General features: G+C 35.3%; 2 protein-coding genes across 10 annotated transcripts in view; one reads left to right on the top strand and one right to left on the bottom strand.

Annotated features, from left to right (window-relative positions):
- Positions 1-738, bottom strand: part of LOC143249474 (uncharacterized) — a 22,719-nt gene extending 21,981 nt beyond the window's left edge. The window contains exon 1 of one of the 2 annotated variants that reach the window (XR_013027796.1): positions 599-738. Coding sequence is in view for 1 of the 2 variants with exons in the window: in XM_076499389.1 (XP_076355504.1) it covers positions 599-737 (139 nt within the window). In the remaining variant the exon portion in view is untranslated. The remainder of the gene's footprint in view (positions 1-598) is intronic. The other variant, XM_076499389.1, reaches the window with a different exon arrangement.
- Positions 664-13,516, top strand: part of LOC143249472 (uncharacterized) — a 25,827-nt gene continuing 12,974 nt past the window's right edge. For 4 of the 8 annotated variants that reach the window (XM_076499383.1, XM_076499376.1, XM_076499381.1 and 1 more), the window contains exons 1-3: positions 664-820; positions 11,266-11,545; positions 12,481-13,094. In XM_076499383.1, the coding sequence (XP_076355498.1) occupies positions 12,538-13,094 (557 nt within the window). In that variant the 5' untranslated portion in view covers positions 664-820; positions 11,266-11,545; positions 12,481-12,537. Of the gene's footprint in view, positions 821-2,357; positions 2,875-11,265; positions 11,546-12,480; positions 13,095-13,516 lie in introns of those variants that run through there. The other 4 variants (XM_076499380.1, XM_076499384.1, XM_076499378.1 and 1 more) reach the window with 4 other exon arrangements.

The following is a 13,516-nucleotide window of genomic DNA, read 5'->3' as shown; positions in this document are numbered from 1 at the left end:
TTTAATACAAAAACGTAACATTTAATACGACCTTGTCTTCATATACTATCTCACTTAATAAATTTTCGTATCAGGGGTGTAGCCAGTAACACAAAATGTGAGGTCTTTTTACCCAAAAAAATGTTGCCCCTCCCAATAATTTAAGTGATCTACATGAAAGTGCTTACCAGAGGCGCGCTAGGCACACAGGACCCTTGTCCAGATTCTATTTGGTGATTTTACAAAATCGAAATAGAAAATAATGATTGACGTCATATCGAAACGTCAAAAATCCCCGTCTCTATGGACGTATGGACGAATTTTTAAGCACCTAGCGACTCGTCTAGTGCTTATTAAAATAAATCAAAAGATGAAAACCGTTTAGAACTTTTAGAATATAGTGTTCGTTACCCCCCTTCCTGTCACGCCACTGTATGTATTACGTAGACCAAATATTCAGGATAGAATAAACATTGAAATTTAAAACAAAAAATAAATGAAAGTTGCTAAGCGTAGGCAAAAGCTCCTTTAATCCTAGTTTACTTATGTTTAATTACAAATTGTACAAAATAATGGATGGAAAAGGGATAAGAAAAAGTTTCAGATTCACGTTTCTCACCAAAGTTTTCACAGATCGACTCATGCGCAGGTGTTGCCTTTTCATTAACGTGACTGAAGTATATTTCCTTACGGCTAAACAGGGACAAGAACGCAGGCTTCTTAGAGCATGCGGACCACCGAGACCAGTTTAAACCCATTATACGTGAGCTGCGTGGCGGGAATACCACAAGTTTGGAAGTGTTCTGATTGTGACGTGTGAAGGCCAACTGAATGCATGTAGGTAAGCAGCTTTTGATATTCTTCTTACATACTGGGGCAACAACTGATAATTTATATTATTTTTTTATTCAATTTTGGATGTCCTACAGTGAAAGCGAACTTTCAGGTGGATCTAATGAAGTTAACACGCAGAAGTAAACTCGCAGGAAATCGATGTCGTTTTATATTAACTTCTTAAATACATTTTAAAACTTGACGGGTACATAACTTTTTTTTTTAATTGTCTTTCAAGGTTATTGGTTCTTTAGCATAACGGTTAACGGTTATACCGAGAAGAAATTTATTTTAAACTCACTGATGTAATATTTAATTTGTTTTTCCAAATATACAGGAGAGCAAAATTGTTTTAAAGGTGCTGTAATGTATGTGATAGCCGCTAAGGTAACGTACTTCAGTCGTCGTTTTACTGTACTATCTTAATCCGCTCATCTCAGTATTTCTATTTTAAAAAGTAGATACAATAGATTTTCCCATTTGAGTTTAAAATGCACAGTTTTAAAAAGTCGACGAAACCATCTGCTGTAGATTAATTTTCGATGGTAATAATTTTAAGCCACAGACTGGCCTACTTGTCACAAAACTTGATTTTGTCACAACTGGGAGAAAGTTAAATACGCCGTAAAACGTTAAATGAAGCTGTCACTCTCAGATGAAAAATATAACTTTTCTTTAGTCACTTGATGACGTGTTGTTACAAAAACAAGACTAATTATTTATTTAGTTCATGTACGAGTGTAATGTAGTATAAATCGTGAATAATTAATTAGATGTAGCTAGACTCCACCAAGCACCTACAGTGCAGATGTAAACACTTCTGCGATTTCAGTTGTTTATTGTTCAGCATCAATGCCATGTGGTTGTAAGTTGAACGAGAAGGCACAAGTGTAAGATTTGAAAAAGACAGGCTAGGCCAGTGAAGACAATTTTATTTTCCTAACGGGGTGATTGACTTAAGGAATGAATTGCCTTCGGCAGTGATGAAAAACCACCATTTTCTAGAAGTTTTAAGAGGAGAATCGATGATTCCCTGAAACTTGAAGAATTGTTTAAGTGTTTACTTTTCTGAAGTGTGGGTATTGTGTTTTGAGCATATGTTTCTTTCTATGCGTAAATTGTCTGCTTACATCTTCAGTACTACTATTAAAAGAAACAAAAGAATGGACTGGAGGAACCAATACCTTAAAACTCATTTCCGACCAACATTTGTTAAATATTTTCAACATGTTCTTTGAAATGTTTTTCCCCAACGGCTTCGTTAGTTTTTCTTTTGGGCTTTTTGTATTGTAAATTGTAAGGAAGTATCTGGTCTTATTTTAGAAATGATCGTTAAATGACTTTTTGTTCATGTCAATATAGTTTCGTATTTACTTGCTGTAATCCGTAGCTGTTATATTAAAGTTGGTAAATTTGAAGTAATGATGCAGACACGAGTAAAACTTCATTCTCGAAAACACAACAGAAAAAATAAATCATGCGCATTTGTCCTCGGGGAAAAAATTACTACAAAATATTTATCATTTTACAACCATTTAAGTATTTTTTGTGGTTTGTAATTACCACATGTCTAAAGTTAGACGTGTATTCCCCAGATTTTAAACATTTTCTGAGTTCATACTTGGAACATACTAAATCTAGTGAAGGGCATGTGCCAAATCAGCCCTAGATGTTACTTTCTGTAGCACGACTTGGTTACGGAAACTATATTGTTTCGTGGGATACTTTTGGCCTACTTTACTTATCATTTGTGCATATGGGTCTTTTGTGAATGTCACATAGAGAAAAATCAGTTTCCTGATTGGTTGGTCCAAATACAGAGATGAACTGTTAACCCATTTTTGGCGTTTTCAACCATATTAATTTCTGGCTTGGAATAGACGGACCTCTGAAGTTTCGTCTTTATTATCTTTCTTCATAACTTCTAGTTCCACTGCTATTCGTGTGTGCATCTTTCTTCATAACTTCTAGTTCCACTGCTATTCGTGTGTGCATCTTTCTTTTTGTAGTTAACCAAACCATTTCCAATTTACCATCAGGTATATTTCAACTTAACATTTGGTAAGTACGGTTTATTTTATTTGTTTCGAATTTAAATGCATTTGTATTGATTCATTTAACTTTCGCTCACCTGTAAAAACAATTAGGCCCAGCATAGCCAGGTGGGTTAAGGCGCTCGTCTCATAATCTGAGGGTCACGGGTTCGAATCCCCGTCACACCAAACATGCTTGCCCTTTCGGTTGTGAGGACGTTATAATGTGAGGGTCAATCCCACTATTTGTTGGTAAAAGTAGCCCAAGAGTTGGCGGTGAGTGGTAATTACTAGCTGCCTTCGCTCTAGTCTTACACTGCTAAATTAGGGACGGCTAGCGCAGATAGCCTTCGAGTAGCTTTGCGCGAAATTCAACAACAAAAAAGACAATAACGCAATGGTCTAACTACCAGAACGATCAACCATCGTTTAATTTCTTCAGTAAGTGAAGTGTTTGATTTATTTAAACTTCACATAGTATCTTGTTTCTTTCATTACGCTTACAATAAATCATCCTAAGTGTAGTGCATATTTCGTCCAAGAACATCCAGTTATTATGAAAATCAGGAAAATGTAGGGTAATTTTGCTCTTAAAGTATTATAACCCGGGGGTCTCGAAGCATTTGTTGAAAACAAGAGGAAGAGTGTTATGCGAATTTAAAAGCAATGAAGACGTAAAGTTTTTCTTTTTACAAGAGTTATTTGAAACATATAAAACAGCATATTGATAAACTCAAACCAGATGGTCGTATAGTCGTACAGACTTCTCCAACCATTGCTGCTATAGTTAGGAGTAACGAAGGCATGGGTAGAAAGAAAAACGGGGTATAGGTTCCTCACTTCACGAGACTCCAAATGCCTATTAAATTAATTCACTTTGCTATACGCATGTTACGTTTCGGTTGTAGTGAACACCTATGTTGCAGTTTGCCAAGTCAATACAGTAATACCCCTTTTAACGCTCAGGAACACTTCCTGAGAACAAAGCTCCAAACGAATCGATTTTAAACATGGTCATTTTAACGTTACTTATAGAAATATGGTACTGAAGGTTTTGTTTCTTACCTGTGACTGATTTATAAGTGCTTTATTTAGGTACTGGTAAGTTTACTATAATATCGTCATCACTGAAAAAAACTTTTATTAGCCTTTAAACTTATTTGGTTGTAGAGTCATCAAACGGAAACATCGGAACCCTCCTGCCACGCTCATTTGTCGCATCCTCTTTAAAGATTTGTCAAAACAAGTAGTTCTCTTACTTTAAGAATGTTAATTATGACCAATAGAGAGGCAAGGTTTGTCTATCAAACGTGTTATACGACGTCTTCTGTACAGAGATTTGCAGATCGCTTCCTAAGAAAATTCCCCGGGGACGATACTGTGTAGATGGATGAGTTTTAAGGTTCATATCGCGTGACAAGAGCACCAGAGAAGCTGTAATAGTTACTGGACATTGTCTGCTTTTTGCTTGTTATCTTATGTTCTTTGTTGCATTATTTTATTAAATTAAAAAAAATGATTTCGTGCACTTCTACCATAAGTACGAAAAAGTAGTGTTCAGAGAGTTAGATGTTCGTAAATGTTTTTCCCTCTCGTGAAAAAAAAAAGCTCTGAAGGATATGAGAGCTCTTGAACGAATCAGCTTTCAGCGGAGTCTTACTGTATAACACGTAAATACTTTCTAAAAATACTCTCAAATACATTGATTTCCAAGTGACATATAACAATCTTCCAGTTCATTTACCTTGTATTTAACTGAACTCCTTTGACATCTAATGGAACATGAAGAAAACTCCAATTGGGAAATGTGAACTTCAATCACTATGTAATCAGCAAAATTAAAAGATAAAAATCAAAAGCCAGCAATTTTAATACATATTCTATACTATACCCAAACTCCGTAAATAATTTGTACAACAAAAGGGAGTCACATATAGCTTGTATTTCAGGGCTTGGTAATCAGAGTACTTGACTAGCAATTTCATTTCGCGATTTCAAATTGTGTTATCGAACGTGGTCGTCCTTTAAGCCGTGGAACATTATAAAGTGACGGTCAATCCCATTATTCGTTTTTGGAGAGTAGCTCAAACGTTGGCGATGTTGACCAGCTGCCTTTTCCTTACTCTCTTATTTAACTAAGGACGGCTGGTGCAGATAGCTCTCGAGTACCTTTGGCACGAAATTCAATGGGCAAACTATGACACCAGAAGAATGGTTTGGGCAACAAACGTGCCGATCTGTTATAGTAAATGACTTATCTTTAGCTTCTCTTTCGCAGCCTATTGCTATGTCTGGTCATGAGGGTAAAATGGGGCTTCAAATACATCTCGAGATTAATATTTCCATTGTATTTGTTGCAATTAGCTTCCGTTCCAAAGAAAACCTTTCTTTTTAATGGACATATACATAGTTCATCAGAATTCCACATTTTATTTCTTGGAAATGCTCTATGGATATTAGGGAAATTGTTACATCAAACGTCCAATATTTTATCTTTGCTTAGTTATACGTGAAACAAACAGTTTAGACAACTATATGCTCAGATGGCACTTCTAATAAATGGTAGTAATTTAACTGTTAATAGAATTAGTTTTTAAGTACAATATTTTTTATAATACGACAGTCATATTACACAGTCCGATAAAAGTCACTAAAAATGCATATGTCCAATGTAGTAATTATGTTAACATTCACGCCACCATTTCAAAGATACTAAAAGATCAGTGAACGAACTCTGTTGATGAATCTATGGGTCGTATCATAAACTCTTTTTTTTTTTTTTCCTTAAAGTAACAAAAGTTTGTTTTTTGAATTTCACGCAAAGCTACTCGAGGGCTATCTGCGCTAGTCATCCCTAATTTAGCAGTGTGAGCCTAGAGGGAAGGCAACTAGTCATCACCACCCACCGCCAACTCTTGGGCTACTTTTACCAACAAATAGTGGGATTGACCCTCGAATTATAACGTCCTCACAACTGAAAGGGCAAGCATGTTTGGTGTGACGGGGATTCAAACCCGTGACTCTCAGATTATGAGACGAACGCCTTAACCACCTGGCCATGCCAGGCCGTTCTTAAATTAAACCAGATATCAGTTATACATCAGAGGCATGAGATGATGCCCCTTTTGATTAAATAAATTTATTACAGCTTTCTACAAACTCAGTCCTTATTTCCAGGTTATTCCGAGTTCTATTTGATAGGCCAGAAAAAATACTATTTCTATAAATGGGATTTCAATAATGGATCATAATTCTTGCAAATATTTACCAGTTCCACAGTTACCTTGATCAACAGACTATTCATCATGACCTCTAAGTGATAATTGTTGTTCATCTAAGTAGCATGCTACGTCGATTAACATTTTTAAAATGTTTATTTCTTTTCTCTTCATTGTACGTTTGCACATTTACTTTGTTTGATATTTAGTTGGAATTCAATCGGTGATTTTTTTTCCAAATCTAGCTAGGCCTAGAGTTAAATATATGACTGAAGGAATTTTCATGGCTTTTAATTGTCTTATGCATATTACTTAAATCATCAAATCTGCTTGAGTTCCATGTCCCAAATTCACTGTTAAATAATAAACACGGCCATCAGAAAAGCTTCTGTAAGTTGGGACAAGCAGTTAACCAGCATGTTCTGTAATATGAGTTTACATTAAATTTTCCAACGCACTGCTTTGTTCTTCCGGTTAGGCTTAGAGCTGGCATCAGTCTACCATTTCTGACGATGCGTTCTTTATTACTAAAATTTTTGTAACAAACTTGTTCACTAATAAGCTTTCAATAATAGTTACAATTCTTCCTATTATCTTTTGAATCCATGTTCAAATCTGATAGGTGGCAGTTCACAAAAAATAACTCATTTAATACAATGTCCGAAACACCTGCACATCACGTAAAATCGGAGACGTAACAAAAAAGTACAAGCGCGACGTGCAGGTCATGGGAAAAACAATTTCCAAATATCGCAAAAATAATTTAGTTAATTTTCTTGTCCATCTAGTGCATAGAAAGTTCTAGGCCTCGGATAGTATATAAATACGCGTAAAAATGTATTATTGTTAGGCAGAATGTGTGATTAGATATGGACTGCGTAACTGCGAGTTTAGCCATAAGAGCATACAGTGACGACTTATAAAATGAATTATCACAGATTTTATTGTAATAACAAAGTATAGAAGACAAATCAGCCTTCTAAAATCGTGTTATAAAATAACTGAACCAGTCTGTATGGACTGACATTTGTATATACATTTGACTTATTTTAAAACATGTAGACAGTGTTGCTGGTTGAAATGTATCGCCAACAAATCAGACATCTGTGAAGAATCCGGTCCATACATCCGTATATAAAAACTTTACAAATATTATAGATATCCTTATAATATTTGTCAATGTTATGCTTACAATTTTTCCTTTCTTTATTTGCAACAGTATAAAACGCACTTCATTGTATTCTGTTGCGAGAGTCTGGCGAGACAACATTCAATTGAAATGGTTGCTCAATATTTGATTGTTTTCTAATATAAATGTCTGATCATAACATCAATACTCGTTATAGTTACTTATCGTAGTATTCAATTTTTAGCATAATGTGCTTGTTTTGTTCGCTGAATCTTTCTTTTGCACTTCAAGAAGACAACCCTATATTCATTCTGAGGGTCGCGGGTTCCAATTCCAGTTGCACCAAACATGCTTGCCCCTTCAGCCGTGGGGGTGTTATAATGTGACGGTCAATCCCACTATTCGTTGAACAAATAGTAGCCCAAGAGTTGGCGGTGGGTGGTGTTGACTAGCTGCCTTCCCTTTAGTCTTGCACTGCTAAATTTGGGATAGCTAGCGCAGATGGCCCTTATTTAGCTTTGCGCGAAATTAAAAAACTAACCTATTTCACTAGATTGAACTTTCTCGAGTTCTTGAAGACCATGCAGGGACTGAAGAGAAATAACCAATTACTAAACTGATACTGATAAGGAACTTGCAATTAAATTACATATTTCTGACAGTTATGTATATTAAACAAGTTTAGAAGCGAATATTTCAAATGAAAGTTTTATTAATCTTCTGTATGTATAATCACGTTTTGAGAATAATGTAATGTTTGAGTTATATGAACGTGTGTATGCAATATATGTATATATATAACGAAGTTTACATCATAAGGATATTCTTGTCTTGCCTAGTAGTTATATGAACGTGAAGACGAATACAAAGTCGTATTACGTACGGTTCTCTGCAGGGACCGGAAACTTTCGTCTTACCACATTCCTCTCGGACGTCGACCTCCTTTAAGAGTAGACATACAGTTTTTATACATTATTTCAGTGACAAGTTCGTATGAAATTTTTATCTATCTTCAAAATATGCTTTGTTTTAATCTCGTCGGTTTTTACATTCATAATTTCTTTTGTTCTGCGTTGATATTTTGGAATTCTTACTTCTTGTTAGATCAACAGTGGCAGAATTCGTGTATTCTATTTATAAAGTTTGCAATTGGGTTCGGCATGGCCAGGTGGATTAAGGCGTTCGACTCATAATCTGAGGGTCGCGGGTTCGAATCCCCGTCATACCAAACATTCTCGCCTTTTCAGCCGTGGAGGCGTATTTAATGTGACGGTCAATCCCACTATTCCTTAGTAAGAGGAGCCCAAGAGTTGGCGGTGGGTGGTGACGACTAGCTGCTTTCACTCTTGTCTTACACTGCTAAATTAGGGACGGCCAGCGCAGATAGCCCTCGAGTAGCTTTGTGCGAAATTCAAAAACAAACTATTTATTTAGTTGTTAAAGTTCACAACCTTGGGCCCACGATAACATTTCGAAACAGTATTATTTAGTGAAGAATGTATCTCAAATAGATATAATGAAATACTATGTACTAGTATCTTGGTCATTTGTAGAATGGTAATTATGTCTACATCACTTTCTACGAGAAGTTCTGAAATATTTTATTCACCATATTGATCATGTTCTAAGTGAATATAATACTCCAACGATTGTTTAATGTTATTACAAATCGATACCTTTTAAAAAATACTTTTATTTCAAGTTCCATATCGATTATCTAAATTACTAATTGTTTTACCAGGAGGTACCGAACGTTGCTGTTTATTTCATTTTCCAGCTAGGTTAATTATGTAAAGCATTATTTCTTTTCTCAATACAACATACTGAAACGTTGCTGTTTTATTTCATGTACCGCATTATTAACGTTAAACATTATAAATGTTTAAAGGACAATGCACTTCAAACACTTAATTAAAACAAACAATATATTTATCCATTTTTGGATAGATGTGTGTATCGGGGTAATGAAAGACGCATGAACTACATTATGTATACTTCAGACGGAGGAACCCCTAACAGTATCGACTTCTACGTGAGAAAGATGTGTTGGAGCACACTAAATTGTGGCCTTTTAAAGTTATAAAACTGGTTTCTGTGTAAATAAATTGTCACAACACAATAACAAACTTTAAGAATGGCGAATATAAAACATGGTACATAGTATCTCGTGCACTGTGCGAATCAAATTAATATTAGTAAATCCTTGTGACGTTTATATATGGACATTGTGTTTAGTTTCAGTTCTTGCTGTTTCATACCGTACGATTGTAGTCTTTGTCGTAAGATGTCATTTTGTACATTCTCCACTGGATTAGTAAAAATATAAGAAAATACGTTAAAACCCCTAGTCTGCAATTTGTTTAACTGTTGACTTCTGCAAAATAAAAACAAAGGTAGAAATTCCAAGTATATCAGTGTAAGTCGTCACGAGGTATGTTTGTGTTAAGCCATGTTTTGATTGATGTAAATAAAAACGAACAGCAGGTCAGTACGTTCCTAATACCCGACTTTTGAACTCTAAAATCGGGAATAAAGGAAATGAACATTGCTGGTAAAAAGAAATAAAAATGCAACATACTTTTCTTCCTTAATATATTTAATAAAATAATATAAATAATTATCGAGTGGATAGCACGAGTATGAATTATTCATCTATTTCTTAAGTTGATTGTACGTTTTCAAAAGAATTTTTGTATCATACGTTTTAGGTCAACACAACCTTATGTTGCATAATTTTATGTTAATCATAGCTGAACTTGTAGCTAATACATATTTTTCGGCTAAATATTTTCCCAGCCAGAAATTGTTTAACGTATTGGTGAGGCTTAGCGTACATTCGTGTACTTTGTGCTTCTGAGAAAATTCTTGAACGCCCGCGGATTAGTGAGGGGGCTAATATATTTAATACTTATTGTACAACTAGATTATGTTGAGGTCGCTGGTAGTTTTCATATACAATATTCAAGGCTACCATCTATTCGAAGAAGCTTAATGGTAAGACAGAAGGTAATGAATTTGACTGACGTAAGATATTTCTCGAGTTAAGCGTTTGTTTTCTAGTTCATTGACTCTATAAAACAATCTTTCTCAGTGTGGTACATGTGCCACCGGTGGTGCTCGGCAGGGGTTGAAATAAACGAAGGTACCTAATTTAAAAAGTTGTGTCCCTGAGTCTGAAATCATCTTTATTGACATGAAGCCACATCTTAATCTTAATCTCGCCCATATCACCATCCTTCTGTCTGATCACAAGCAACTTGTTTATTTCAAGGTACATACGTAGATTTTAATGTAATGATTACTTTCTAGTTACGTTTAATGGACTACTAATATATTTTATAAGCTTCTGTGCATTTTTATTTGCACAATGTATATTTTTACATTATTTTGTGACTATCCCCAATCCCTCGGAAATCAGTCGGACATCGCTGATTATCCACCTGGTGGTACCTCAATAAAGCTGAAGTCTCAAAGTGATTTACAGACGCCTAAAGTTTGGAAACTTTGCTTTAAATTGATACTAGATTGCAATAGAAAATTGCAGAAAATAGTTATACAGGTTTTGAAAATCGCAAAATTAGTTTGTGTTTGGCGAATATTGAGTCTGGTGATATAAGTAACGAGCATGTAATAAATAATAAAATATGTGATGTCTTCTATCATATTCTTAAATTACATAAAACGCCATGTGTTGCACTATAAATTCTAAATACATCGCAAAATGTCATCTGTTACAGTTGGAAACTTTAATAAATTCCACAAAATACGGGGCATATGTTGTACCACGAAGCTTGTACAAGTTGCTCAGGACATGGCGTGTTTTACCGGAGACTCGTAAAAGTTGCACAAAATGTGTCGCTCTTATCATATTCTAGTTATTTACCCTAATAGAAACTGGATCTTGTTTATTTACAAGTCTGGAGTTAGTGTGCCTTTTGTTGTTGTTGTTTTGTGGTAATTCAAACATGGATACTGTAAGCTTTCTCTAGCTGGTTATCACGTGTTCCACATACTGAGGGAGTCATATAACCGATCCACATAATGTTTTTTGTTTCTTTCTTTTTTTTTTTAGATCATGTCCTGGTGTGAATGTTCCATTAACAACAGCTTCGAGAGCTACGTGTTGAACAGGAGAAATGTCATGGAGATAGGAAAAGAATAAAACGCTTGTTATTAGGAAGTTTTCATCGCCTGAATACGTGACATCATTTCTGGTTATTGTATTGCCCACTCTGTGTGCGTCTTCTTGACACCAGGCTTGAATGACATCCTTCACCAACACGAGAGATGTGGAAACTTTTAACGTCGTGAGAATCATCAGGTCTCCCACAATCGACCCGATGTCTGGCTATGTAAGCGGTTATGTATTTTCTTACTGAATATAATTTAATCTTGATATGAGATTGTGTAAAACATTGTTGACAGGCGTTTCGGAAAACTAAGTTGCGCGTAGCGCTACTTGTGGTTGAACTTGCGTACTATTTTTCAGTTTCGTGCGATATGGAGTAAGTATTCATAATTTAATTATAATAAATATCGCTATATCCAACTCAGGCGTTGCTTTTTTGCTACCTATTGATTGGCATAACGAAAAAGCGATTTTTTTGTCATTTATCGTTAATTATTGATGAAAATAAACAAAGCTGCGTGTTAAAGGTTTTAACTTTTTGTTCAGTAATAACCTAAAGATGAAGGAAGTTTTATCTTGTATTAATTGATCAGGAAATGCAGAGCGAAAAATTATCACGAAATAAACTTCAGCTGTTTGCTTTGTTTTTGAATTTTTCGCAAAGCTACACGAGGGCAATCTGCGCCAACCGTCCCTAATTTAGCAGTGTAAGACTAGAGGGAAGGCAGCTAGTCATCACCACCCACCGCCAACTCTTGGGATACTCTTACCAACGAATAGTGGGATTTACTGTCACATTATAACGTCCCCACGACTGCAAGGGCGAGCATATTTTGTACGACAGGGATGCGAACCCGCGATCCTCAGATTACGGGTCGAGCGCCTTAACTTCAGCTGAATAAAATCTTCCCGAGTTGTAGAGTTCTTTCATTTCGAACAAAAAACTGGGCAATTTTTCACAGTATTGTATATATTGAATTGTCAAACATTAAATTGATGTATCCGTAAATATTGAAATTTACAATTTGTACTGCGATTTAGAATACTCATCTAGGGAAATTGTTTATTTATTATAAGGACAATGAAAAAATATGCAAGTTTGTTTAATATTTTATGTTGATTTTTCACATCAAGCTATATAAATATACATTACTACAGCCACTTTCTCAGAGCTTGACCAGTATAATCTGAAGAGGTTTGACTCGTGTAACAGTGATGTCGACTTCTCTTAGCGTCGATGCGTCCACTACTCCAACTTCCTCAAGTTGTAAGATGAATGGAGGAGTATCGCCAAGGTCAAATCTCAACCTGAAGTCACTGAGTGGTTCCAAGCCAAGTGTAATCGGACTTTCACCCACAGACTTTATTAATGGCGACAGTGGGCCTGAAAAACCACTGTTTAACTTGTTTCAAGGTAGTATACAACCTGTATCGCAACTGTTTTTCTCTTCAAAGCCTCTACCTAAGCCAACCATTCCTCTTCAGGAAAAAGGAACTTACCAAACGTTAGCGTCGTTAGCATTGGTATGCCTGTTATCCTTACTTATGTCCTTCTTGGCTACTTTATTCTTGGACAAACTTGGCTCGTTCACTTATGATTTTCTAGATGGTGTGATCAGAACAAATGAGTATATACTTGTTTATCAAGTATCTGTAGCCCTAAGCACACTGACGATTTCCCTGAACGTATGCTGTGTATTCATCTGTTGTCTTCAATTTTTGTTTACCATCAAGTTGCTCAAGACTTCTTCAGAAGCAGACAGGTATGAAAGGTATAACACCCTTAATGGTCATCTTTCTTTTTTGTCTTCATTGTTTGATTATATAGTAAAACAAAATCAGAAATGACCAACCTGTTAAAAAAACTGATTAACTTTCTTTATACAAGGCACAATTTTTTTTTTATATTTGTTGCAATGATAGTTTTTTTAACATGCTCTAATGTGAAAAACAAAACAAAAAAACTTAAATAATAGTAACGGTATTCTCTTCAGCACTCCACTACTATTAAATGCGTGTAGAATGTTTTTTTTAAATCCTGGCTTGTTTTACTGTTACTTAAAAATCACTTTTTTTAGCCCTACAATTTTAAATGTAGCGCGATTTTAAAATTATAGAACTTGCTTCTTTATTTCGTATAACATCAAAAGCCATACAGTACATATAGTATTTTCGTCTGCTGCAGGAAGATGAC

This window comes from Tachypleus tridentatus, chromosome 4 (genome assembly GCF_004210375.1).
Source record: "Tachypleus tridentatus isolate NWPU-2018 chromosome 4, ASM421037v1, whole genome shotgun sequence".
NCBI lineage: Eukaryota > Metazoa > Arthropoda > Merostomata > Xiphosura > Limulidae > Tachypleus > Tachypleus tridentatus.
Note: the sequence above shows the minus strand (reverse complement) of the source record. Positions and strands in the feature narration are given on the sequence as shown.